This window comes from Indicator indicator, chromosome 37 (genome assembly GCF_027791375.1).
Source record: "Indicator indicator isolate 239-I01 chromosome 37, UM_Iind_1.1, whole genome shotgun sequence".
In the NCBI taxonomy this organism is placed as follows: Eukaryota; Metazoa; Chordata; class Aves; order Piciformes; family Indicatoridae; genus Indicator; species Indicator indicator.
In genome coordinates, this window is record NC_072046.1 from 206237 (window position 1) to 233761 (window position 27525).

The window sequence follows — 27525 nt, forward strand, 5'->3', positions numbered from 1 at the left end:
GTGAGGTGCTTGAATCCCCACCCCTGGAGGTGTTTAAAAGCCATGCAGAGGTGGTGCTGAGGGACATGGTTTGGTTGAGCACCAGACTTGGCAGAGTTTAAGATTAAAGGTCTTCTCCAACCAAAATGATTCTGTGGTTTTGTAAGGATGTAGGAAGTGTCTTTAATACCTAAGAATAGAGTCAGGCAGGACAGAGTCCTTCCATCTGCAGATTCCCAGGTTGAAAATACTCATGTCAGATAAACACCCTGATTGAAACCGACAAAGAAGAAAATATTCTTCCTCTGACTGTTAAATTTGATCATTTATCTGCCTTATCAGTCTGCCATCTCCAGATCAGCTCCCCAGTAAGAGCCAATCCATCAAGGCAGAGCACCTTATCTCCATGCTGGTTTGGTTCTCCAAGTGCTTTTTGGGTTAAAGCTTGAGAAGGGGGAGGAGGGGGACACTGACAGACAGCTCCAAACCAGACACTGCGTAATGCCTGTGAGTCAATCAGGCTCTGTGGCAGCCCCTGTGTCACTCTGGCTCTCCAGCCTCCTGTTGCTGCTCCTCCAGCAAGGCTCCCTTTTCATCTCAAGCACCATCACCGATTTCTCTTGGGTTGTACCAAATCACCCCAGTGGAGTTGTGGGCTCAGCTAAGTTCCTAATGAGGCTTCAATTCCAAACACACATCTGAACACCAGTGCCAAGTGAGGAGATGTTTTATTACAATCACTCCTAATCACCCCTTTGTGGTCTGCTGTTAATAAAAATTTTCATTGCGTTTCCTACAATCAGTCAGCAGCAGGAAAATTCTGCCCGAGCCCTGCCACTGAGCAAACACTCCAAGTACCATTTTACACTCACTTCTAATTATGATTTTTATTTGTATCAACTCCTTTGACCAGGTTAGCCAGGTGGCCAGGAAGGCAAACAGCACCTTGGCCTGGATGAGCAGTGCCAGCAGGACCAGGGAAGGGGTCATACCTCAAGAGCTGTGTCCAGTTTTGGGCACCACAGCATCAGACAGACATTGAGGTGCTGGAGAGGGTACAGAGAAGGGCAACACAGCTGGTGAGGGGTTTGGAGAGCAGGTCTCATGAGAAGAGGCTGAGGGAGCTGGGATTGTTTAAGCCTGGAAAAAAGGAAGCTGAGAGGAGACCTCACTGCTCTCTACAGCTACCTGAAAGGAGGTTGGAGTGAAGCCAGTGTTGGCCTCTTCTCCCAGCTAACAACAGGACAAGAGACAATGGCCTCAAGCTGCAGCAGGGCAAGTTCAGATTGGGTATTAGGAAGAATTTATTTGCTGCAAGAGTGGTCAGGCATTGGAACAGGCTGCCCAGGGAGGTGGAGTCACCATCCCTGGAGATGTTCAAAAAACAAATAGATGTGGCACTTTGGGACACAGCCTAGGGGTGATGAAGCGTTGGGTAGAAGGTTGGACTTCATTCTTAGAGGTCTTTTCCAACTTTCATGAGTCTACAATTCTTCTACAACTGTTGCTCTGTGAATCTCAAGTCTTCCCATTGCACTCAAGCTCCATTTCTCCCTGGAAACAGCATCAGGATGGAAAAGCAGGAATTCTGCAGGAGCTGCAACCATGCAGGGACCCCCCCCTTCTCCTAGCACTACACCACAACTTCCAAATCCTCCATTTTCAAACGTCCATGTGTCCCAGAGGATCAAAAGTAATCACAGGCAGGCTGAAGCCTTTAGTCTTTAGTGGCCTACATTTCTGCATTAAATAATAAATACCTGGCACTCTGCATCGTTTCCAGTGCATCTCCCTGAAATCATTAGTTCCCTTTCCAAGGGGGTAACACTCAGGCAGATATTAATAGCTGCATCTTTAGAAGCCTTTGCTAATTGTGCTGCTCTCAGTTTGAGGTGCTCTTTTAGCTAGAGGGAAAGGATTAGTTAGGATTTTTAAGCTTCACAAAATGCTAATGCATATTTCAAAAGGTACCCCGAGGAGGGCTGTTCTCAAAGATGTTTAAATCCTAACGTTTATTAACCCCCAAAATAATCTGGGAGGTGAGGTGAGCTGCACAGACCAAGAGAGCAGCAGTTCCCACACAAAGTCCCACAGAGAGCTGCTTCTGCAGGAGGTCATTCCCATGCCAGACACGTGGTTTGAACATCTCTCTCTTAAAGGATGAACCTTCCCTACCCCAAAATTCCCCAAGGTGAAGCTTCTGGACCCAGCCACTTCTGCTGCTGGCACTTACCAGCCGGTCAGCCCCAGGCTCCAGCTTAACTTCAGCACTAACGGGACGGGATGCATCATCTACTGCAGGATCAGGGGGTGAGGCTTCACCAAGAACTATCAGTCCCTGGAAGAGAGGGAAGGGAACAGGAATTAACTGTGGGTCCTTTGGTGTCAGCAGGGAAGCCACACAGCCACCACCCCCCAGAAGCTGCAGCCCCTGCGCTGCCGGCCTGGTGTTGCGCCCACATTGCTCAGACACGACGCCAAACCCAATCCCCTGCTGCCTGGATTTTCCTGACATCTAAGCTGAACTTGGAGGGGGAAGGAACAGTGGCTGAAGCCAAATCACATGCCTTCAGCCCATTAATAGCAGACAGTTAGCTCCCTCTCGGGCAAAACTGCAGAAACACTGCTCCCGTCCTGCTTCTCAGTGCTTCCCAGCCCTTCCCCTCCTCCCACACAGCAGGAGCTTCAGTGAGCTGCATGCCAGGAAAACCAGAGAGCATTTTGCTGGAGCACAGAGCAGGAAGCCACTGCTTTCATAGTACAAAGTGGAACTCACTAACACAGCCAAGCAAATCATTTTGAGTGGATGCCAAAATTCTGCAGTCAAACTTGTTAGTCTGAGCAGATTTTTTTCCAAAGAAGTGATATTCACAAAATTCAATAAGAAAAACAGAGATAAACAAACCACTGCTATAAAACCTAGTGGGACAAAGCACAGTGGCAGAGAACTGTTTTATCAGGCTTAACATATGTTGTCCTGTTTATATGTTTTACCCCAAGTGAAGCTCACTCTAAAGGCAGGCAGGGCTGCTGTCTCTCTCTGAACCACACCAAGTCAAATAAAATCATTCTAATTATGAATGTTCTGAGCTGTATTGTAACAAAACAGAGTCCAATGTGCAAGGTTAGAGAGCTGGTAGAACCTACAGGCCATGAATATTGCCCAGGATAACAGACAAGCAAGGACAGGTTTGTGTTTGATCATGGAAAGGGCTGCTCAGATTAAGAAGGGGCAGATCAGTCATCTGAAAACAATTCTGGGGCTTGCACAGCATGACACAAGAAAGGGAGGCTGCCAAGGAACCTGGACACGTTGTCCGAGAGAGGAGAGAGCTACAAAGCTGCTCTGAAAAGTCCACAAAGTCAAATCTGACCACATGGCCATGGAAGTCACTCTTAAGGCTGGTCTTCTGCCCTAACTCAATCTTCTAGACAAGACTGGTGGCTCTCCAGACTGACACTGTAGTATCACCTGGGGGTACTTTGAGAATGGTTCATAAACTCAATACAACTGGAGGTAGCCTCTGACCAGCACTGAGGAAGTAGCCAGCTTCTAGAATAAACATGATGATGACCTTCTAGAGGTTTCTGACATTCCAGAAAGATGTTTAGTGGATGATTGAGGCTGGAAGCCTAAACTCAAGTCACAGAATCATACATAATTTGAGTTGGAAGGGACCTTTAAAGGGCCTCTAGTCTAAACCCCCTGCAGTCAGCAGGGACATCTGCAACTAGAGCAGCTTGGTCAGACCTCACCGGAGTGGTCCCAGCCATGGGGCATTTCCCATCTCTGGGCAACCTGGGCCAGGGTCTCACCACCCTCACTGTAAAAAATTTCTTCTTTCTCTCCAGTCTGAATCTCCCTCTTTTAATCACCCCCTGTCCTGTCACATCAGGCCCTGCTCAGAAGTCTGTCCCCAGCTTTCTCACCAGCATCTTTAAGCACTGAAAGGCCACCAGAAGGTCTCCACACTGCTTTGCTTTAATCTACTCCTGAAAGATCCCTCTCTGAAAGCAGCCCAGCCCATTCCACCACTGCTCCTGGGAACATCCTTCAGCAAAGAGCTTGGGCATCTCCAGCTGTCAGGTGCAGGAGACAGTGGACACACAAAAAGGAGAAACTGGGACCGAAAGCGAGATTGGAACCAAAGAAACTGCTTCCCTTTGACACTCCAGAAAGCACTTGGGCTTCTCATCTGCTCAACCAGAGAATGAGGTGGGGAAGCAGGGCCATCAGGAACAGAAACTGCCACCAAGGACTGCTGCCTTCGGCTGAAGGGTAGAGGAGGAAAGGAGCTGTTCCATGCCTTGGGAAGGAGCAGGTACCTTTACTGGTGACTTTGAAGCAGAGGCTTAACACAGCCTTCCCCATGTCAGTCACAGCTTTGGTTTCCATGCCCTTGCTGAGAAGCTGCATTGCTCAAACTGACCATGGACACCAATTGTCCTCTCCCAACTCCCAGCCCATGGACCTACAGACCTGAAGGTTGGAGAGCATCTTCCTGTTGAGGGCTTGTGCTTTCTGCCCTACTTCTCAGAGTTCTAAACCTCCATTATTTATACACTTCTGAATAATAGAGAGGAATTAGAAGGGTAAGATCAAAATTCCAACTCCCTTTCAGGAACAGGAAAGGAGCAGCATATCTGAATGACTCCAAGGTCACACAATGATTGTTTTTCACCAGCATTTTCCAAAACAAAGGAAAAAGGAAAGGGCCTTCTAATATTTATGAGCAAGTTTGCTGCTTCTTTACTCCCATTTTTATTGCTAATTATGGCACTAATGAGAAGTCAATTGCACAGGTCTCAGAGACAGACACAGAACTCAGATGCCCCAGACCTTTAAGTCAGCAGCTTCTAAGAGGTGAGGAAGACACTGACACATCAAAAATAGATTGAGTGTCCTAACCAGCCCCAGAGAGGACCAGCAGCACTCTTGTGCTGCCCTAAGCCCAACACAGCACTGCAGACACAGGAAACCCCTGCAAGAGCTGCAAATTCTTCCAGCAAGAGGCTCCTCCTAACTCCAGTCCCACCCTTCCCATCACACGTCTCTCTTGACTCAGCAGCTGAGCAGGGCCCTCCCCACGGCCAGGCTGCACACAGGGCAGGCCAAAAGCACAAAGGGAACGTCATGAACCCATCTGCAACATGGTTTGGGAACAAGTTGAACTTGGGTCTGCAGAGGTGATGTGCAAAACAGCTCTCGTCTTCAAGGAACTGTGGTCACTGTTTCAACCAATCTGCCACTGCACAAAGCTCCTGCAGGAGCCCTTTCATCTTAACTTCCCTCTTCTTCCATCTAAGAGACACAGAGAGAAAATCCTGTTTGCTCCTTTCCAAACAGGGAGTGTCTGCCACCCACACAAGCAGTGAGGTGCAAAGACTCTGCCTGGGGGGGGGCGGGGGGGGGGGGGGACACCAGCACCCTATCTCCAAAAAGCCCCCTAAAAAAGGCACTTTGGTGAAAAGAACCAACCCCCTTTCTGCCCTTGGTGGGCATCCAGTGCCTGCAATTCACTGTCCACATTCCTCAAGACCAACACAAAATCCAGGGCACGACCACCAGCTATTTTTAAGCCAGAAAACACAGCACTTGACAACCAACCCTGTACACAAGGCTGCCTGGCTTGTTGCTTTCCTCTGCACCTCACCAGGCTCCCACCAAGCTGAGCCACATGTACTGAAAAGACAGAGACTGCCCAGACACCCAGCTGCAGAGCACCTCCAACACACTGCCTGAGTTCTGACTGCCTGCTCTTTCTCTTCCTTTGACCTAACAAAAAGCAATGCATCTTTCTTGAAGGGTGTGCTGGGTCCAGTTCTGGACTCTCCAGTTCAAGAGAGACAGGGAAACACTGGGAAGAGTTACAAGGATGATGAAGGGAATGGAACCTCTGTGTGACCTGGGGCTGTTAAGCCTGGAGAAGAGAAACCTCAGAGGAGATCTGATCAATGTTTACAAATATCTGAAGCGTTGGGGGCAAGAAGAGGAGGCCAGGCTCTCTTTAGTGGTGCCCTGTGATAGGAGAAGGGGTGAGTGGTACATAAATGGAACTCAGGAAGTTCCATCTCAACAGGAGAAACAGCTTCTTTGCTGGAGTCCTAGAGCAAGCTGCTCAGAGGGGTTGTGGAATCTCCTTCTCTGCAGACTTTCAAGATCCATCTGCATGCATTTGTATATGGCCTGTCCTAGGTGACCCTGCTTTGGCAGGGGGGTTGGACTGCATCTCTAGAGGTCCCTTCCAAGCCTTATGGTTCTGTGCAAGCCTTAACACAAAAAGGTAATTAACCTAAAAAAAGAGGATAAAATAGAAGAGCAACTTTGAACTCCTGCAGCAGCTACATTTGAACCTCCTTATGGCCAAAGAAGCCAGAGTTATATTGACAGTAAAAACAAGGTGTCTCCAAATTCTTTAGCTGTTGTCCTTGCACAATCTGAAGCCAAATCCACTCCAACAAGACTCCTTTATTACTGAGACACTGCTCTCTCCTCTTGTCTCTTCTACTCCAGGCTGCTTTTATCAACCTCATTCAGTTTTTTTTCATTGATGGAAACATATTTTACAAGGCAGCCTTGAGCTCCAGGATACTAAGACAGCAACTGGGTGCAAGTGGTGATCTCCACGAAGTCTCATCAGAAAGATGAGGTATCTGAGACCCCTCTCTTGTTCAAGCAGAACAGACACTACCAAACAGATCTTCAGCACCTGAATTTCTCTGCCACTGTAGCATGCTCCACCTGAAATTCATTTATCAGCTCAGTGCAGTTAGAATCAAAGAATGGCTTAGGTCAGAAGAAACCTCAGAGATCATCTGCTCCAACCTCCTGGTCATGGGCAGGGACATCACTCAACTGGACTTGGCTGCTCAAGGCTTCATCCAACCTTGGACACTTCCAGGGAGGAGGCATCCACAACCTTTCTAGGCAAGCCAGTCCAGAGTCTCACCACCCCGGTACTGAAGAACTTCTTCCAGTCTAAGATCCCTGAGCTTCATTCCCTCTTGGCCTGTCTCTAGACGCCCTTAGGAAAAGTCCCTCTGCAGGACCACTTCAGGTACTGGAAGGCAGCTCTAAGGTCCCCCCAGAGTCTTCTCCAGGCTGAACACCCCCAGCTCCCTCAGCCTATCCTCATAGCAGAGGTGCTCCAGCCCTTGGATCATCTTTGTGGCCTCTTCTGGACTCACTCCAACAGCTCTTATGTTGGGGACACCAGAACTGGGTGCAGTATTTGAGGTGGGGTCTCAGCAGAGCAGAGTAAAGGGGCAGAGTCATTTCTCTTGACCTGCTAGCCACGCTCCTCTTGATGCAGCCCAGGATATGATTTGCCTTCTGGGCTGCCAGTTGAGGAGGTTTTGTTTGAACAAATCAAAGAAAGCTGACATCCTGTTTGCTGAAACCTCAGATGTACTCTTCAACCCTGACACAATACCATAATGTTCTCCTCTCAGCCCCAGAGACTGCAACCTTAGATAAGGACACATGGGATGCCTGTAGCCACGGCCAGGCCATTTCATGGGTCTGTCCAGTTGTCACCAGCTGCTGAAAGCACTGAACCTTCCCCTTCGTAGGAGGAGTTTGCTCCTTTCTTTTGTTACTCAACTTCTAGCGTGGAAATGTTGAGCTATTTTGTATTTTACACTTGGAAACCATGATTTGCTTTCTTAAGACAGAAGGCAGATGATTCTTGCTGAAGCTGGTTCATTAATTTGCCATACAGTCCACTTCCCAGCAGCCCTCTGCTCTGATCTCTCTAATGTATTCCGACTGGCCAGCCGTGCTCTTCCACCCAGTCATTTATAGCCCTGGCTCACTCAATTAGCCTGTTCTGCTGCATAGCTGCAGAGAGTCCAGGCTCCCTCCCCTGCCCATGCTCCCTCCCTGCCTGCAAGCCTCTCCCCTGCCACCCCCGGAGCACCACACATCCTGGGAAAAGCACTGCTGGCCTCTGAATTCCTGAGGATCCCTGTGTTGATGCAATACCATCAGCCCTCTTGCCACAAGCTTCAAACATTCCTTGCTCCAAGGGCTGACATTTAGCTGTGCATGCCTGGACAAGTCCTGCTAACAATTCCTTCCTCGTCCCTGCTCTGCTCTCCCCCATACTCTGCCTGGAAAAAGTAATTCCCTGCACAGAGAAAGGTCAGCACCTACAAAAACAGGCTGATTTCATGACAGACTCCATTTTCAGCCTGTGTTATGTGATAGCATCTGAAGCTAACTTCCTCCACAGTCCCCTCCCTTCCCTAGCCAGTCTCCTGTTAAGCTGTCCCTTAGCCCCATCTTCAGCTGCTCCCCTCCAAAAACAGAATGGGGAGGTCTAACAGCAAACCAAACCAAACCAGAAAACAAACAAACAAACCAAACCAAACCAGAAAACAAACAAACAAACAAACCAAAACAAACCAGAAAACAAACAAACAAACCAAAACAAACCAGAAAACAAACAAACAAACAAACCAAAACAAACCAGAAAACAAACAAACAAACCAAAAAAATAACATCAAAGGGCTAGGGAGGGCCACAAAGATGATCAGAGGGCTGAAGAACCTTCCCTGTGGGGGCATGCTGAGAGAGTTGGGGCTGTTCAGCCTGGAGAAGGCTCCAGGGAGACCTTAAAGCAGCCTTCCAGTACCTGAAGGGGGCTACAGGAAAGCTGTGCAGGAACTTTTGACAAGATCTTAGAGCGACAGGATGAGAGGGAATGGCTTTGAGTTGAAAGAGGAGAGATTGAGACTAGAGATTAGGAAGAAATTCTTGACAGTGAGGGTGGGGAGACACTGGAACAGGTTACCCAGGGAAGTTGTGGATGCCCCCTCCTGAGAGGTGTTCAAAGTCAGGTTGGATGATTCCTTAAGCAACCTTTGCTAGTGGGAAGTGTCCCTGCCCATGGAACTGGATGATCTTTGGGGTTCCTTCCAAACTAAACCATTCTATGAATCTATGCAGCAATGAGGAAAGCAACACGCAGACAAAGGCAAGTTTTGTTCAGTACCTAAAAGCTGACTTTGAAGTAAGATATTGCTGATACAGAACTGACTTCACAGTAAGATCTTGCTTCTCTTACTGCATTGAACCAGAGTAAAAAATGACACTCAGCCCATGCCAAAGAGCATCACAATTAGTCACAAGCAGGCAATTTGCTTTTTGTAAGATGTGGGGAAAAGAAAGCATCAGCCTTGGCATTGCTCACTCCCCACTGCATCAGGAGAGAGCCATTAGGAGGCAGACAAAGCAAAACCACAGCACCCAAAGCTCTGCTCCTCACCTTATTGGCTCTAATCTGCTTGTAGATGTCCGTTTGCTGCCGGATTCGGTATTCCAGGTCCGAGACGTGGGCTTGGAGCCAATTCCAGCGACTGACGATGGCTGCACGGTCTGCTGCCCATCTCCACTCCGCCCTTCGCCTCCTGGAAAAAGAGAGAGGGGAAGGGGGGGATTACTTTGAGTGTGATTTTAATTACACAGCCCACAGACAAACCTAGCAGAGCTGACAGATAGATCAGAAGCTGCAGCCTGAATGGCACAGCTGATACCATCCAGCCACAGCTAATCATCCCCAGCCTGGCTGTAAAAACAGTGCCTCTGTGGAGTGGCATTAAAACAACTTTTGGTATCCACTGACTGAAGCCCTCCCTGCCTCTGCAAACATGAAGATTTTTTTCCATGCTTAGCTGAAACGGCAGCTCCAGTCCTACCTGCTCACATCTGCCACATACGCTCACTTTTCCAAGTCTTCCCTCCTTTCTTCCATGAAGCCAACTTCTGGCACCAGTCACAAAACGCACCTCAATGCCAGGGCACACCTCAGGGCCACCAAGAAAACTCAGCAGCAAGTTTCACAACACACCATGGAGTCAGGGAATTGCTTTGGTTGAAAGAGACCTTTAAGACCATTGAGTCCAACCATTAACGCAGCAGTGCCAAGGCACCACTAAACCATGGCCCTCAGCATCACATCTCTATGGAGGGACTCTACCACTACCCTGGGCAGCCTGGGACAGGGCTCAACAGCCCTCAAAGGGAAGAAATTGTTCCTCATGTCCAACCTAAACCTCCCCTGGTGCAACTGGAGGCTATCCTGCCACTTGCTACTTGGGAGAAGAGAGCAACCCCCACATGGCTCCATCTCCCTTCAGGGAGTTGTAGAGAGCCAGAAGGTCTCCTCTCAGTCTCTTCTTCTCCAGGCTGAATAACCCCAGTTCCCTCAGCTGCTCCTCACCAGCCCATTTTCCAGACCCTTCACCAGCTCTGCTGCCCTTCTCTAGACCTGCTCCAGTACCTCAATGTCCTTCTTGGAGTGAGGGGCTGACTCCAAAACTGACCCCAGGATGTGAGGTGCAGCCTCACCAGTGCCCCATACAAGGGGATTGTCTCCTGCTAGCCACACTACTGCTGATCTGAGCCAGGCTGCTGTTGGCCTTCCTGGCCATCATTTGGTTTTAAGAGTAAAAATTGTCTAAAGAAGAGCAACAGAGCTACCAGCACCTTGCACAAGCTGCTCTCCTGCAACAAGGTGTTGCAAAGGAAAGCAGGCAGCAGAAAACTTGGTTTCTGCTCTGACATCTTGACTGAGCAAACAGAGAGGCTAGGAAAAACCATTGGAAAATTACCAAGTGAACAACTCCTGATCTCCAGGGCTGAGGTGCAAGCAGAGTGAAGAGGATCATGTGTGGGTGCAGGGGGGAACCCACACACTTTGCAGCTCTTGCCTGATTTCCTACCTTCTTATCTCAGCTGCAAACACAAAGCACCCTTCTGCAGGAGCAGAAATGTGCTGTCAGCAGTGCATGGCCTGCACCAGTGCTCCTGTTACAACCACCCCCTTACTATCTCCTACCACACTCCAGGGCAGGATGAATACAAGGATAAGGTCTCTGAAAGTCCACAGCTCCACTCCCCCAACTCAAAAGCCATAATATCCTGAAAACATACCCTAAGTATCCTGATTCCAGTGGATAAATATTAATACTACTCAGCAAGAGAGAAAAACACGACGTGGTCCAGAAGAGGTCATGAAGATAATCAGAGGACTGGAGAACCTCTGCCATAGGGACAGGCTGAGAGAGTTGGGGCTGTTCAGACTGGAGAAGAGAAGGCTCTGGGGTGACCTTAGAGCAGCCTTCCAGCACCTGAAAGGGGCTACAAGAGAGCCAGGAAGGGACTTTTTACAGGGGCTTGTAGTGATAGGATGAGGGACAATGGATTGAAGCTTGAGGAAGGTAGATTTAAACTGGATACTAGGATGGGTGGTGAGACACTGAACAGGTTGCCCAGGGTGGCTGTGGATGTCCCCTCTCTGGAGGTATTCAAGGCCAGGCTGGATGAGGCCTTAAGCAACCTTGGCTGGTGGGAGGTGTCCCTGCCCATGGCAGGGGGGTTGGAGCTGGATGATCTTCAGGGTGCTTTCCAACCCAAACCATTCTTTCTATGAATCTGTGGTGTAGAAACAAAGCACCAGCACAAGCCCAAATCCAATGCTACTGCACAAAGCCTTTGCCACATCTGGTTGTTTGGCAATTAAGAAATTAATCACAAAATAAATCCCTTTGCCCATCTCTCCTCCCCACCCCCTCCTTTTGGAGTATTTTTGAACCCAGTGAGAGCACAGAAGGGGTAGAAAAGCCACAGCAACATCCAGCTTCTTCTTCTTTAAAAAAAAAATATCTAACCAACAGAAGACTTCTGCTGAGCTGAGTCTATTTCCCAGCTGAAAGCAGCCAACAGAGCAAAAGCAGCACGTGGTAAATGAGGTTTACTTCGGAAGCAGCCCCAGCTGCAGAGATGCAACAGCACTAATCAAATTCTCAGAAGAATCCACACCTCCTGTGCATCTGCCCTTATTTAGATGTGCTGCTACCACATGCACTTGCCTAAAAAGAAAAAAAACAAAGCACCACCACCAACCAAAAGCACCAGGGTTGGGACAAGTTTCATGTTAGCTAATAGAAATAGCCAGAAAGGAGGAGCTGGTTCCTTTGAAGCACAAGAGAAACCCACAAATTCAGAACAAGGCACGTTCTCCGTGTTCTTGCTGGGCCTCCCAGCTGTGTGGGCGACCTTGCTTCAGTGCCAGTTTAGACCAGGCCAGATTTTCACCAAAATGGGCAATTGTATCCTCTGCCTAAGGTCCTGCCAGGCCTCTCCAAGACCATTTTCAAAGCCCTTTTAAGAGCTTAAGTTCTTCTCTCTGGAATACTTTCCTTGTGCAAAGTGTTTGCTCTATTTTGATCAAAGCTGACCTTATGTTTGGAGGAAATTTTACTGTTTATTGTAGTAGGCTGCCACTCCCAGGCAACCAGCAGCAGAACGAGGGGACACAGTCTCAAGCTGTGCCAGGGGAGGTATAGGCTGGATATTAGGAGGAAGTTCTTCACAGAGAGAGTGACTGCCCATTGGAATGGGCTGTCCAGGGAGGTGGTGGAGTCACCATCCCTGGAGGTGTTCAAGAGAAGACTGGATGAGGCACTTAGTGCCATGGCTTAGTTGATTGGATAGGGCTGGGTGACAGGTTGGACTGGATGAGCTTGGGGGTCTCTTCCAACCTGTTTGATTCTATGACCTTAATCTTCCATCAGTTACACCAGGGATACAACCAGTAGAAACAGAGACAAAAGATGAGCAGGGCAGCTGAGCACCAGGGCATTCCTGTGCAACCTGCACTAGATTATATGGTCCTGCTCTGGCAGGGGGGGTTGGACTCGATGATGTCCAGAGGTCCCTTCCAGCCCCTAACATCCTGTGAAGATCTGACAGGCCCTACCAGCAAGGCAGAGTAACCACAGGGTTAATCTGGTTGACACGGGGCTGAGCAGCTGACATCACCCCATCAGGCAGCTCTAATCCAGATCTCCTGCCCAGCCATGCTTCACTCTGCTGCAAGCAGGGTAACGCCTTGCAAGATTGCAGCCCCTCCTCCCCACCAGGGAGCTCCAGTTTGAGCCCAAACAGCAAGAAATCCCCTCCACAACACCCAGAAAAAAAAGCAGTTTGGGACACAGCTCTCCCTTATCTCAGAGCTGTTGCTCTGAGCATCACTGGCAAAGCAGCTCTGCTCGACTCACTCACTTGCAGCACCACCACTGGCTGCATGGTGGAGTTTCCCTCAAGGTTTTCCAGAAGATGTTACTGCTCTGCCAGCCAAGATGCAGTGAATTTCTACCATGCTTTCGTTTCAGAAGCTAAGAACAGTTTTACTGGGGAAGAGTTCATCTCAGTTTACAGCTTAAACCCAGGGAAGACCTGCTGCAGTGGTTGTGTTTGCTTTTATGGCATCTTCCTGTGGATGCAGCTGATTATCTGAGCTCCTGCAAAGCTTAGGGCTCCAAGCCAGACCTCAGTAGGCTTCTTTGCTTTACAGATTCACAGAATGCATTGGGTTGGAAGGCACCCTCTAAGGTCAATTTGTCCACCCCCCCCTGCAGTCAGCAGAATACCTCCAACTAGATCAGGCTGCCCATGGCCACACCATCTTTAATGTCTCCAGGGATGGGACCTCAACCACACCTCTGGGCAGCCTGTTTCAGTATTTTACCACTCTCACTGTGAAACACTTCCTCCTGATGTCCAACCTAAATCCAGCCTTTTACCTCTCTTTCTGGGGATTCATCTATCATTGGGATTTGCTTTTAGAAATACCAAAAGCTGTTGAGAACACCTCCAAAGTGCCAGCTTCCTTGCTAGCCTCTGCAATGCTATAAAGCCCTTGTGACTGCTGGAACAATACTGGTCTGCTGCATCAAACACATCATCTTCTTTTGCTCAGATGACACAGAAATTGAGATAAAGCCTGAAAACCACCTGAGGCCCATTTAGACTCCTGAGTGTCATGAGAGCATAAGCGACAGCAGACCTGCTCTTCACCTCAGAATCAGGACACATCCTACCCCACAGAAACTGGATTCAAACCAAAAATAAACCAAGAAAGTGAAACCCAGAAGAGCGTAGACTTCATCCTCTGACACCCTGCAGCACAGGTGGAGGAGGGGAAGAGACATAATGATGGCTCAGCCACACTTTCCAAAACAGTATTGAGCGTAGCCTGCTCCCTCTATATTTAGAATTCAGCCTTTTTCAGAGCCTGTTCAATTACACCCCTGGCTGCCATGGGCTGTCAGCAACATGGATGTGTTCTCCTCACGGAGATCAGCTTTTGGGTAAAGAGCTATGGAGCTTCTACAGCTTTAATCTTTCTAAAAGTGCTTTGCAAGAATGATTGTCTTGGCTAGCACCAGAAAGCAGCAGCTTCAAACAAAAATTTATAGATTCATAGAATCATGGAGTTGATTTGGGTTGGAAGTGACCTTAAAAGATCATCCAGTTCCAACCTCCCTGTCACAGGCAGGGACACCTCCAACCAGCCCAGGTTGCTCAAGGCTTTATCCAACCTGGCCTTGAACACCTCCAGGGAAGGGGCATCCACAACTTCCCTGGGCAATGTGTTCCAGCGTCTCACCAACCTTACTGCATCTAAAGGTGCTGCAGTCACCTGAAATCTTAACCAGACATACTGCTCCAGGGGTAGGGAAACCTACTTCCCTTCCTTCTAAATATCAGGGACTTTAATGTGACAATTAACAAAGAGAGTTGATTGCACTTGCCCCAAACAGGCTTTGGATTAAGCTGAACAAGGCAACTGGAGGGGTGGCCAGATGGCTGCTGAGAGCAGTGTTGCTGCAAGCGACTGCAGGGCTTAACTGCAGAGTCCTCTTGTGCTTGAGAGGCAAAGCTGGCATGGGGAGGGAAGTGAGCAGCAGCAAAGCAGCTAAACCCTGCAGCCTCCAGGGGAAACCCTTCCTTGTGCTGCTGCACAGATGTGCTCCATGAGACTGCACTGAATAGGCTACAGAGGGTGGCACAAGGACAGCCCCTCCAGCTGGGACAGCTCATGGAGCAGCACAGAAAATTAATTACTTAAGAGCCTGATCCTTTAAAAAACAAACAAACAAACAAACAAACAAACAAAAAAACCTACAAAACTATTTCCCAGGTAGGCTTCTTTCCTGTTCTGCAGGCACCAGTGTGCCAGGCGAGTGGCCTCAGCAGCCGAGGTGCCAGCAGTGCCAGCCACCCCTCGCCCACGCGTGCCCAGCTGCCGTGGCACTCAGCTTGAGCGACAAGGACAGCGTCCTGGCAAGCCTGAGCAGATGGTGCCTGCTGCAAACAGGGCATGTGCGCAGGGCCAGCAGCCTCACGTCCATCTCCTCGTGGGCAGGCAACAGGCAGATGCCCGGAAGGTGCCCAAGAGGGCTGAGGGAGCAGGAACAAGCGGGAAGCTGAGCCATGCTCAGCCCGCAGGGTTATAAATAAAGGGAAAGCTGCAGGGTTTGATGAGAAGGAAGTGAGGGAAGAATGGGATCCCCATCCCTATTGTGATGGTTTTAAGACTGTCTTTTTAATTTTTCTTCTGTAGTGGAAGAGCTCAAATCCTAATCTTTGTGGTTGTAGCCTCAAAGTGGTGCCAACAGCTCCTGCCCCAAAGGTGAGGTACTGTGCCCAGAAGCACACAGCCTTTTGGGAACCACAGAAAGAAACTCAATCAACCTGGGGAATGCTCCAAGGTGACCACTTCTCCCTGAAGAAGAGCACTTAGTTTAATGTGACTGCAGAAGGAGAGAGGGACAAAATTGAATCCCAGCGTGGTGGGGGTGGTTGGAAGGGACCTCAGGAGATCATCCAGTCCAACCCCCGTGCCAAAGCAGGGTCACCCACAGTAGGTTGCCCAGGATCACAATGTCCAGGTGGGTTTGGAATCTCTCCAGAGGAGACTCTACAACCTCTCTGGGCAGCCTGCTTCATTCTTCCAACACCCTCACTCCAAAGATTTTTGTTACACTTAAGCAAAACCTCCTGGGTTCCAGTTTGATGCCTGTTGCCCCTTCTCTTGTCACTGGGCACCACTGACAAGAGCCCAGCCCCACCGGTTTGCCCCCACCCTTTAGGTATTGATAAGCACTGACAAGATCCCAAGGCCTTGGGCTGGACTCCAGGCCTTCCCTAAGGGCAAAGCAGGCAACTGTGGGTTAAAATCAGCTATCCCAAACAGCAAAGTCAACTCCAGAAAACAAACCCCCAGCAGCCAGGTGCAGCTGCCAGGCAGCAGCGTCCCTGTTCCAGGGGGAGAAGCGCCAAGGGACAGAGAGGTGACTCGGTGTCACCAGCCCAGTGAGCTGCCAAGGGGCAGGGCAGGCAAGGCCTGGCTCCAGCCAGCTCAGAAAGGGGTGTGGGCTCTCAGCTGAGCCTGGTTTTAATAAGCAACACAAACACAGCCCTGCCAACCACCACGGCAACGCCTCAGCCTGCGCTCCTCCACCGCTGCACCCCTGCTAGCCCTGGCGCAGTCGGCTCAGCAGTCGAGGTGCTGGAGAAGCTGTAGGAGCCCCACGGAGATAAACCTTCCCTGACACAGCCTCCACACAGGACACGTGTTTAAACCAAGCCTATGTATAAAAATCATGTCAAAGCTGTCCAAAAAGCATTTCCAGGTGAAGATGAAAAGGGAGCTTCAGACTGGAGATTAGGAAGAAATTCATTCCATTGAGGGTGGGGAGACACTGGACCAGGCTGCCCAGGGAGGCTGTGGCTGCCTCCTCCCTGGAGGTGCTCAAGGCCAGGCTAGATGAGGCCTTGAGCAACCTGGGCTGGTGGGAGGTGTCTCTGTCCATGTCAGGAAGGCTGAAACTGGATGATCTTTAAGGTCCCTTTCCAACCCAAACCATTCTGTTTCTTTGATCTTTCCACTTCCAAGAACAGCACACCTGTGGCCCCCCTCCCACAGGCAGGTTTTCCATATTGTCCTAGAAGAAACTCCAGCTCTTTGGAGTTCCCTAATGCTAGCTGGTTTTGTACCACCAAATCTCAGGAGACACGCATTCATTTTGCTTCTTCTGGACCTCAGAGAAGCCAGGTGGCCTCCCTCTACCACAGAGCCAGTGGTGAGAAGCCCTTGTCAGCTGTCAGTCTGTCTTGCTTTCTGCTGAGTCCATGCTGCTGAATGCCACCGGGGCACACAGAGAGGGCACCAACAAACTGAGGGAATCAGAGATTAGCAGAATTGTTTTTGACTGCCCTACCAAAAGCCCAGCTGCAAAGTGAACAGAGTAGATCCACCAGCTGCTGCTAAACCATCCTGATAATGACACAGAGCATCACAGAACAAATGAAGGTAGAGGATTTCAGGTTGGGAAGTTAGAGGCTGGAGGGGAACCATGTATCAGAACCACTTTGAGGAGCCAGCAGTAATGAATGAGAAGCAGCTGCCTGGCTCTGGAGGGAGATTGTTTCTGCCACCCAGAGCACTTCAGCAAACCCAAATCATCCTGATGTTCAATGAGGAACAAGGAATAACATGTCCTGCTGGAAGAAAAAGAGCTGACAGCAGAAAGAGAGCGAGAAATGCTATGCACAGAAACACTGAGCAAGTCCCCAATGCAGCCTGTGTGGTGGAACAGCAATGGGAGAGCTCCACCAGGAACCAGAAAATGCTCTGAGCCATGAAGCATGAGCTGAGGTGCAAGGTGCTGCTGGCAGCACAGCCACCCAGCCTGGGCTCAGAGCAGAGAGCCCTCAGCTATCCTGCTGCTGGCCTCTCCCCTCCAGCACAGATCCAGATTAATGCTTGTGTCGGTGTGAGCTGAAATTCCCCCCCCCCCAAACAATAACCAGGCTAGCTCAGTCTGGAAGCAAATGAAGGCTGCATTTACAAGCAGAGTCTAAAATCTACGATGAAATGCAATGAATATGTACAAATATACAAAATTCACAACACTTACAAATATATACAATCAACAGAAAAGCACAACCGATCTCCCTTTGCTTCCCCCCAAAGGGACCCTCCCAAAGGGGCCTCCCTCTCCCAGGAGCTTCCCCTTCAGACCCCCCTTGGACAGAAAGCAGAGTTAGTTAGAGCAGAAAGTTAACTCAGCTGCCAAGGTCAGTGTGTGTTATCTTCAGCCAGAAGAGAAGAAGAAACAGCAGCCAGACAGCCCAGCAACTGCCCCCACTGCCGAACGCAGAATGTGCAGAATGCCTACTTTGTTTTGGGTAATAGTTCTTAAACATTTCTATCTATCCAATGGAAGTGTTTAGAACAATCGTTATTTTGCTTTCTTACACCCAATAGTGACTTATTTACGTTCTTTCACTTTCTCTGTTCTGAACTTTGCAAGGAAAAATTAAAAAGACAGTTTCAAACCATCACAATGCTGAACACCAGGCAATGACCTGCAGCTTTCCAGGCACTTTCCATATGATTCCCCTCCTCCACTATTTACTGGCAGAGACCCAGGGGCTTTTCTGTCCCCTGAAATGCAGTCACCTACCAATGCAGAGGCCACTCTCTATTTACTCTCCCCCTTCCTATGCAGCTTTTGATGGCAGAAATCACCACAGATCACTGGGGCTGCCTCAAACCCCCCCATTTCAATACCTTCTCCCCAAAGCCAATCTCAGCCTCTTTGCCTGCCAGAGACAAGCTGGAAAGGTGCTGGCTGATTTCCCATGGGAGCCTCTCCATGGTGTTGGGAGAGACCCCAAGAATTACACTACAGGACATCTCTTGAATAAAACTAAATACCTGTCCACCAAAGGAGCTATCAGAACTGGGAGGCAGGAGATGCTTGCCAGAGAACACACAGCTGGGACTCTCCACTCTAACAACCATGTATGTGCCATGCTGTGGGGATTCAGATTCTAACATGAGGCTGAGACACAGCTGGGGCAACATTTCACTGTGTGAGGGAGAAGGGAGGGAATGGAGGTTGTAAAACAATGCCCCATGGAGCTTCCTCTGCCAGACTGCCTGCACAGAGCTGGTTCTTCTTGGAGGATTCCATCCTGATTCACTCTTTTTGCCCCACGGCCAACTTCTCCTTTTCCTGGCTTGTCTAATCCCAGCCCTGCACTGACTTACTGGAGTCCCACCCCAGCACACTACATCCTTTGCCACCACACTGAAAAGCTGGGATTGATCTGGAGCTGCTGTTCACCTCCATCCCTTGTGGGTCTACCAGGCTTTGATCTGTCAAGGGACTGCCAAAAAAAGCAGACTGAGTGCTACTGGTTTGCCATAAACTGCTCCTAACATGCCAGCTTGTTGGCTCTGGAGTGGTACAACCTGGTTTTGGCTTTGTATAGCCCTTCACACACTTATCCTCTCCCCAAGGAAGCAGGCAGCAGCTCATATGTGAGATCTCAGCAGCAGCCACACACATCTCAGACTGCAGCAGCCAGTTTGCAACTGCAGGAAGCCACCTTCCCATCAAAGATGTTGATTCTGCTCCAAAATCTCTGCACAAGCTGCCTTCCTCTTCCCAGTTCTGTACTCAGCTCCACATCCCACCACTGCCAAGATGCTCAGAGGTGCACTTGGTGCCTTCCCAAGAGCTGCCCAAGCACCAGCACTCGATGCAATTCTCTGTTCTTAACTGGCAGAGGGATCTTGCTGCCAGCTACAGCAAACACAAATGGGGCACACCAGAGCTAAGTCCCTATCTCCACCTGGGATCTTCAGCAGGGACAAAACCTGCCAATGGACCACAGAAGTGGTTGCAAAGATGACAGCTGATGGCATTCAGCTGTGAACTCTATTAAAGGGCAAATCAGGCATGTGAAGTCTGCCTGCTTCCCTTGCTTTCCCTACCACAGGGCAGCAGCCCCAGGGCAAAGTTGAGCAGCATGAATGCAACACTTCGTGTCCATACTGGTGCAACGCCTGCTCCTGAACAGCAGTGAGATGCCAAGAGACATCTCATGGTTAAATCAACTCCTGCTGATTCACCAGAAACTGAGAAATAAAAAAAAAAAAAAATCAGGTTAAATAAAGTTCCCCATCCTCCTCCTCTGTTCATCTTTTGAAGGGCTCAAGCTTCAGTGCTGAAAAGAAAGTAAAATATTGGGACACTTCCTCTTAAGAGTCACAGAATCATAGAGTGGTTTGGGTTGGAAGGGACCTCCAGAGGTCATCTAGTCCAACCCCACCCCTCGATTCAGCAGGGACAGTCTCCACTAGATCAGGTTGCTCAGAGTCTTGTCAAGCCTGACCTTGACTATCTCCAGGGATGGGGCCTCAACCACCTCCCTGGACAACCTGTTGCAACGTTCCATGACCCTCACGGTGCAGAACATGTTCCTAACATTCAATCTGAATTTCCTCTCATTTCAAACCACTGTCCCTCATCCTACCACTGCAGGCCTTTGCAAACAGTCCCTCTGCAGCCTTCTTGTAGGCCTCCTTCAGGCACTGGAAGGCCTCCTATTAGGTCTCCCCAGAGCCTTCTCTTTTCCAGGCTGAACAACCCCAGCTCCCTCAGCCTGTCCTCCTAAGAGAGGTATTCCAGCTCCATGATCATTTCCATCCACCCAGGACACAGCATTACCAGTACACCCTGGAAACCCAGGACACAGCCAAGTGGCAAAGCCGTGTGCTCTGCTCACATACTATGTTCTGGCAGCAACAAAAAAAAAAAAAAAAAAAAATCTAAGTGTCATCCCCCAAGCACTACAGGAATGCAACTTTTTTCATTGCTCTCATGATCCTCAGTTGTGCTTCACTGAAGAATAAAGTCCAGGGATTGGAACAGGCTGCCCAGGGAGGTGGTGGAGTCACAATCCCTGGAGGGGTTCATGAAACCTGTGGCCATTGCACTTGGGACATGGTTTAGTGGCCATGGTGGTGGTGTGTTTATGGTTGGACTGGATGATCTTAGAAGTCTTTTCCAACCCAAACAATTCTATGATTTGCACCCAATTCAGCTGCTATTTCCCAGTTTGCTCCTGTCTCTATATATTCCTCAAGTTCATTCCACAGACCACCAAAGATTTTATTCATTTATTTCAGACCAGGGCAAAGCCTGATCTGTGGGTGGAGCAAGAGTTAAATCACTGCCAAATCCACTTGCATGACAACTCCAAGGGAGGAAGAGAAAACCCCACAAGCTCAAGAACAATCTCATTAGCTGATCACAACATTTCTGCCTGCAAAGAAGCCAAAGTGAACAATTTGTTCAGCAGAACAGCCGCCCCCACCCTATGGACAGAAACATCAGCTTCTGAAGGGCTCTTCTCGTCACAGCATGTGCTCAGCACTGATCTGAATCTAGTTCAAACCTCAACTGGCTTCATTCATTCCTGTATTCAGAACAACCCAAGACCTCTAGAGACTGTGAAGAGTTATTTCCACTGTTCCTCGCTGAAAAACCCCCACTGCTCAGGGCTGGGGGGGTGGAATTTATGAGCACAAAACCTAAGGCATTTTACTGCTGAGTAGGGCTGAGCAAGGATGCCAGGCTCCTGCCCAAGAGAGAGAGAGAGGGAGCAGCCCTGGCCATCTGCCAGCAACCCAGGGGCCATGTGGAATTTGCATTCAAATACAGCAGATCACAACTGCCCTCCTTTTTGATGAGGAGGAACCAGCCAAACCACTCCACTGGCCACAGCATGCAATGCTTTGTCTGTGGAGGAACCATCACTCCAACCAGGATATGAAAGGTTTGGTTTGGCTTTGCTAGTTCATTTCTATTAAAAAAAAAAAAAGGAAAAAAAAAAAGAAAGAAAGAAAAAAGGAAAAGAGAAAAGAAAAAAAACTGGCCCAGGCCAGTCATTAAAAGATGCCTGAAGTCCTGCACACAAATGCAGGATGAGACCACACAGCCTGTGACAACTGAATCCAAATTTCTAACACTCCAGAGGCAGAATCAGTGCCTGGCCCATGGCTCAACACCAGTACAGAGCTGAGGGTCCCAGCAGCCCCTCACCCAAGGCTATGCTCATTTCTTGCCTCCTTCCTGCTGCAGCCAACACCTTTGCCTCAGGTCATGCTTTTGTGGCAGTTTCTCTCCCCAAAATACCCCAAATCCCTTCCTAGTGCAACCTAAGTGCAGTTCAAGGATTGGAGGAGATTGGAAGGGACCTCAAAAGATTCAGTCCAACCCCCCTGCCAGAACAGGATCACCTACAGTAGGTCACACAGAAACAAAAAGCCTTTGGGCAGGCACAAAACTCAGTCTACAACCAGACCTACAGATAAGGAAATAAAAGGGAAATTCAAAATACCAAAGTGCAACAACTGCAGAGGGAGGGGCAGGGGACACCCTCCCCCAGCCAGCTCATTGCACAGAGAAACCCAAAGCTACCAAACCACCTTCACAGCCCTGGCCTGCCTCCTAACAGCTTTTACTCTGATTCAGAACAATTTTAACTACCCTGGAAGCTGCAGAACTCACCTAGCCTTGAAGCCACTCTCTGAGAAGGACGTTTTCACCTGAAATAAAACTCATGGGATTATTGATGTTGTTGAACAACATCATCACCAGCCACACACCTCAGGATCAGGCTTATCTTCACAAGATTTATACTTCTGAAGTGCTAATGATTTCACCAAGTGTCCTCAGAAGAGAAAGGCAAACCAAGACAAGCTACTAAAACTGTTCTGCTGCCCTTCCATGAAAGAGGAACCCCAGCAAGCAGGCAGGGAGCAAGCCAGCAAATTCTACACACCGAGAGCAAACAACCCTACACTGTTTCTTACCAGGAAACTGAAAGCCACCATTTGATTTACCTCCCATTCTTGGCTCAGAGCAAGACTGCTGACTGGTGAACCACCCCCCACATCACCTGTGGAGACTTGAACTTTAGTCGTCCCACAGCCCTGTACCACCTTCAGTGTCTGGCTGTGCTGCAGGAATGGAGTTAACACCTGAAAGCAGAGCAGTTGGACAACACTGGGATCTGAAGGCAAAATGCCAATGCTGGGGCCCAGGCATCACGGGAGGCACTCAGCTCATGAGCTGAAGGCACAAAGCTTCATCCCAACATGCAACAACCTGGAGCCCACCACCTCCCAGGTCTGGATCCTGCAGTGGTGAGCAGGCAGCGTGGTGGTGTGCAGCGGTGACTCACACATTGGTGATGCTGAGTCACTTCCCTTGCCTGTGCTGGCCCCTTCTCAGTGCCATCCACAATCCCAGTGGAAGCCCAGGAACCTTGAGAGGAACACACAGCACCTTTCACCAAAGCCTGGAAGCTGTCTCCTCAACATGAGGAGAAACCTCTTTACTGTGAGGGTGACAGAGCCCTGGAGCAGGCTGCCCAGAGAGGTTGTGGAATCTCCTTCTCTGGAGACTTTCAAAGCCAACCTGGTTGTGTTCCTGTGTGGCCTGCCCTAGGTGGTCCTGCTTTGGCAGGGGGATTGGACCCAATGATCTGTGGAGGTCCCTTCCAGCCCCTAGAATTCTGTGGTTGTGAGAAATGGGAGAATGGAGTCTCAATAATAGAGTGGATCCCTAACAGGTTCATTTATGAGCTGGAAGGATGCAACAAGCATCTTCTGTTTGGATGGTGACCCCAAAATCCACATTAAGGCCAGCAGCAAGAGGATCTGTGGATTTCAGACAGCAGCTTGCAAGCAGGGTCTGCATGTGATGTCAACATCTTGTTCACACCACGTAGCTCCACCATCTGTTGTGTCCATTACATCCATGGCCAAGGCAACAGGACCCAAACCACGGCTGGGTTCAGCTCCGTGCTGACAGGTATGAGAACGGATCCCAAGGTCCCAAGGGACAGAAATCTTGAACAGTCCTGTCCCCTGTACCAACCCAACAGCAAGGCTTAGGCAACACCAAACAGAGGACACCTTCCAAACAAGGCCATGGGAACCACTGCTAAGACAACAGAGTGGGAAGTGGCAAGGGCTGAAGCCTTCTGGCAGATTCCTATCTCCACTTGGTCCTGGCCTGGCAGGAAAACCCTTCCACAGCAGATCCCACAGCAGTCTGAACTAGAACAGGCATTTAGGCACCTCCCCACCCTTGCCTTCCTCTGTCTCAGCTAACCTGCAGCAAAAGCTGTCATCTTTTCTTGCTCTTGTCAGGCAAGGCAGTCAAGGAAGAGGCCACCACCAGTGGCTCAGTGCTGACCTTCAGGAGAATCCTCTGCCCGCACTCTCTTGTTCACCTCCACTCAGCTTCCTTCCATTAAGGGGTGAAACTGTTGGGATATGGAAGTGAGGGCTAGAAAACACCACTTGAGGGCTGGAGAGCACTTCAAGCTCTTGGTTTGATTTCTTTGTTCCATTCTTGTTTTTTATAAGCTTTAAGACACTGTGCCACTTCCTAGCATGCCTCTCAGCAGCTCCATCTCACTCATTCCCAAGGACTGCTGTGGAGAGGATCCTCCCAAGGTGCTCAACTCCACAACCCACCACACACACACAGCCCCAGCCCTCTGCTCTCATAAAGCTCACTTGGTTCCTGGGAAGTTCTTGCTCTCCTCTGCTGCCACATCACTAACCCCCCAGACTTGCTTAACTTCAGCTGTCTCAGGGTGTTGCCTGTATTCAAACAAGAAACAAAAACAGGCTTCATTTTCCATGAAGCCCAGACAGCCCTTGGATTGCAAGCCCTCTGACACAGTGTACCCATAAAATGACCACCATCCCCTCAGAACCACAGGATGGCTTAGGTTGGAAGGGACCTCAGAGATCATCTGCTCCAACCCCCCTGCCATGGACAGGGATGCCTCACAATTAGACTTGGCTGCTCAAGACCTCATCCAACCTGGCCTTGAACACCCACAAGGAGGAGGCATCCACAACCTCCCTGGGCAACCTGCTCCAGTCCCACCACCCTTGTACTGAAAAACTCCTTCCTAAGGATCCAGTCTAACCTTGCTTTCCCTCAGAAAAAAAACATTCCCCCTTGTCCTGTCTCTAGGCACCCTGAGGAAAAGTCCCTCTGCAGCCTTTCTGTAGGATCCCTTCAGGTATTGGAAGGCAGCTCTGGAGTCTCCCTGGAGTTTTCTTCAGGCTGAACCACCCCAGCTCCCTCAGCCTGCCCCCATAGCAGAGGGGCTCCTGCCCTTGGATCACCATTAGGATTTAACTTTTGTTGAGTTTGTGGCACACATCTGGCAGCATCTCAGTCAGCCAGGAGTAAGCGAGAAGGGCCCTGCTCAGACTCACAACTGGAGCTGAGAATCATTTGTTTTTTTTCCTTTCTTAGTTCCCTGACTCCTTTTAGGGTCTTTGCTGAAATTCTTCATGCTGGCTGCCAGGGTTAGGTTTGAGCTTGTGCAGTATTTCAAATCAAGTGCCCCAGATCTTTATGCTGTGACATTTATGCAATGGCCCGAAGCATTTCTTCAGCTAACTGTCTGAAAACAGCCATGCCCAGCTTCAGCTGCTCTTCAGCTCTTAGCAGCAACATTGTTCTGAGACAACAGCCTGTAACTCTGATTTTATTATTTCAGTTATGCCAACACAAGTACTCTGGCCCATGGACAAAGGCATGGAGTGAAAAGGATGAGAGGTAATGGCTTCAAATTGGAAGAAGCTCCGTTTAGATCAGACAGTGGGAAGAAATTCTTCCCTATGAGGGTGGTGAGACACTGCAACAGGTTGGCCAGAGTTGTGAAGGCTCCGAGCCTTCAAGCATTCAAGGCCAGGTTGAATGGGGCCTTGAACGATCTGCTCTAGCAGGAGGTGTCCCTGCTGATGGCAGGAGGGTTGGATGTGGATGATCTTTAAGGTCCCTTCCCACCCAAGCCGTTCTGTCATTCGGTATCTGAATCCTGTTTTGGCACCCTGGAAGGTGTGAGGAGAGAAAGGAGAGGTAGGGGAGCAAGCTGGGGACACGAGGCAGGAATCAGAGGGGTGTGGAGATGAAGAGCTGGCTGTTAAGCCAGCAAAACTGACTCTCCAGCTGCACAGCAGAGCAGCCAGCTGAAAAATACCACATTTATACGAGCATTTATTGGAGCACTTTTTCAATCTAGCTCTCTGCACGTTCACAAGCAGCTCTGCAGCATAGCAAATGCTGCCAACCTGCAGGCTTTGCCTGATCATCACCCTACTGGAAAATGCAAGGCAGTTTGGAACCCCCTGCAGCTAAATCCAGGAGCAAGAAGGTAAGACTACACCATGCACAGAAGTGTTTATAACTGAGCAGCAAACTTTGCTCCAGCTGCAGTGGGCTTTCAGCTCTGTGGGAGCTTTTCTCTTGGAGCTCTGGTTTGATTAATGTGCCGTTCTCAACAGTACCAACCAAGCACCCAGATGGCCACTTCCCCCCCACAAATGCCTAAAATAAGATTGCTAAAGCTCACAACCAACTTCTTCCAGGAGCAATACCCTCCTTTTTTAGAGGTATCATAAAATAGTAGAAGTTGGAAGGCACCTGTGAAGATCTGAGTCCAGCCCCCCACACCAGCTTCGGCAGGTTCACCTACAGAAGGTCACACAGAAACACATCCAGGGGGGTTCTGAATGTCTCCAGAGATGGAGACTCCACCACCTCTTTGGGCAGCCTGCTTCAGTGCCTTTGAATTCAAGAAGTTCATCTTCCTGTTTAGATGAAACTTCCTATTGTCCACATTTGTGCCCACTACCCTTTATCCCATCCCTGGGCACCACTGGAAAAAGTCTGGCCTCATCCTCCTGATACCTACCCTTTATTTAGAGGCACTGATGAGATCCCCCCGCTCAGTCTTGTCTTTCACAGACTAAAAAGCCTCAATGCTCTCTTGCTGGAAGGGAGCTTAGAGATCAGCTACTGCAGTCTCCCTGCCATGGGGAGGGACACCTCTCAACTAGACTCGGCTGCTCAGGGGTTCATCCAACCTGGCCTTGAACACCTCCAAGGAAGGAGCCACCACAACCTCCCTGGGCAACCTGTTCCAGTGTCTCACCACCCTCACTGTGGAAAATTTCCTCCTAATCTCCAGTCTGAATCTCCCCTCTTCAAGCCTCAATCCATTCCCTCTCATCCTATCACTACAAGCCCTTGTAAAAAGTCCCTTCCCAGCTTTCCTGCTTGAGCAAACAAGCCACTTCCAAGCTCCTGGTGTCCTTCAACCAGCAACAAGATCCCACCTCACACTTGGAAGCAGAAGGCTTTTTTGACATTTTGGATTGCTGGAAACCAAACTTTCCTGAAATGAACACAGTTAAAACATCAAAGATGAGAAGGAAGGGGGCTGCTGGGTGTCTTCAATTCTTCAAACAAAAGTGAGTGCCCAACAAAGAGGAGACAATTACAGCCCAGAGTAAACCGTTTGAGGAGTTATTACACTTGTTCAACAGCAGAGCCCTTTGTATGTGTGCAAATAGAGCAGTTTGGTGTCAAAGTGGGGGAGCCTTCTCTATAGCCCATTAGTGGCACAATCCCTGGGGAAACAAGAATAGAGGCTATGCAAATCAGGATCTATTGTTAAAAGGGAAAATTTATTTCACATTCCTGAGCAGCAGTGTTCCTGGAGCATAACAATTGGGGAGGCCCTTCTGCTGAGTCCTGCACATTTTTGTGCTCCACAGTAAATCAATATTCTAGAACACAGAAACTCTGCATGACCAGGGTGCAAGCTCAGAACTCTGGTTGGCGAAGGGCTTTAATACAACCTCGTGTCTGAGCAGGACTTGTTTGGGACACGCTTTTCATTGTTCACAAGAGTTTACTGAAGGCAGAATTTATGGAATTGTTCTCCAGGATGTTAAAACCCTTCCAGCTCACACCATAAACAGCACCAGCAAAGGCAGTTTCCTGATCGTGCTG

General features: G+C 49.4%; 1 protein-coding gene across 3 annotated transcripts in view; it reads right to left on the reverse strand.

The window, feature by feature from the left end:
• KANSL1 (KAT8 regulatory NSL complex subunit 1) overlaps positions 1-27525 on the reverse strand; it is a 92476-nt gene that overhangs the window by 23903 nt on the left and 41048 nt on the right. For all 3 annotated transcript variants that reach the window (XM_054396563.1, XM_054396564.1, XM_054396562.1), the window contains exons 2-3: positions 9249-9390; positions 2213-2317 (exon numbers count right to left, since the gene is read on the reverse strand). In XM_054396563.1, the coding sequence (XP_054252538.1) occupies positions 2213-2317; positions 9249-9390 (247 nt within the window). The remainder of the gene's footprint in view (positions 1-2212; positions 2318-9248; positions 9391-27525) is intronic.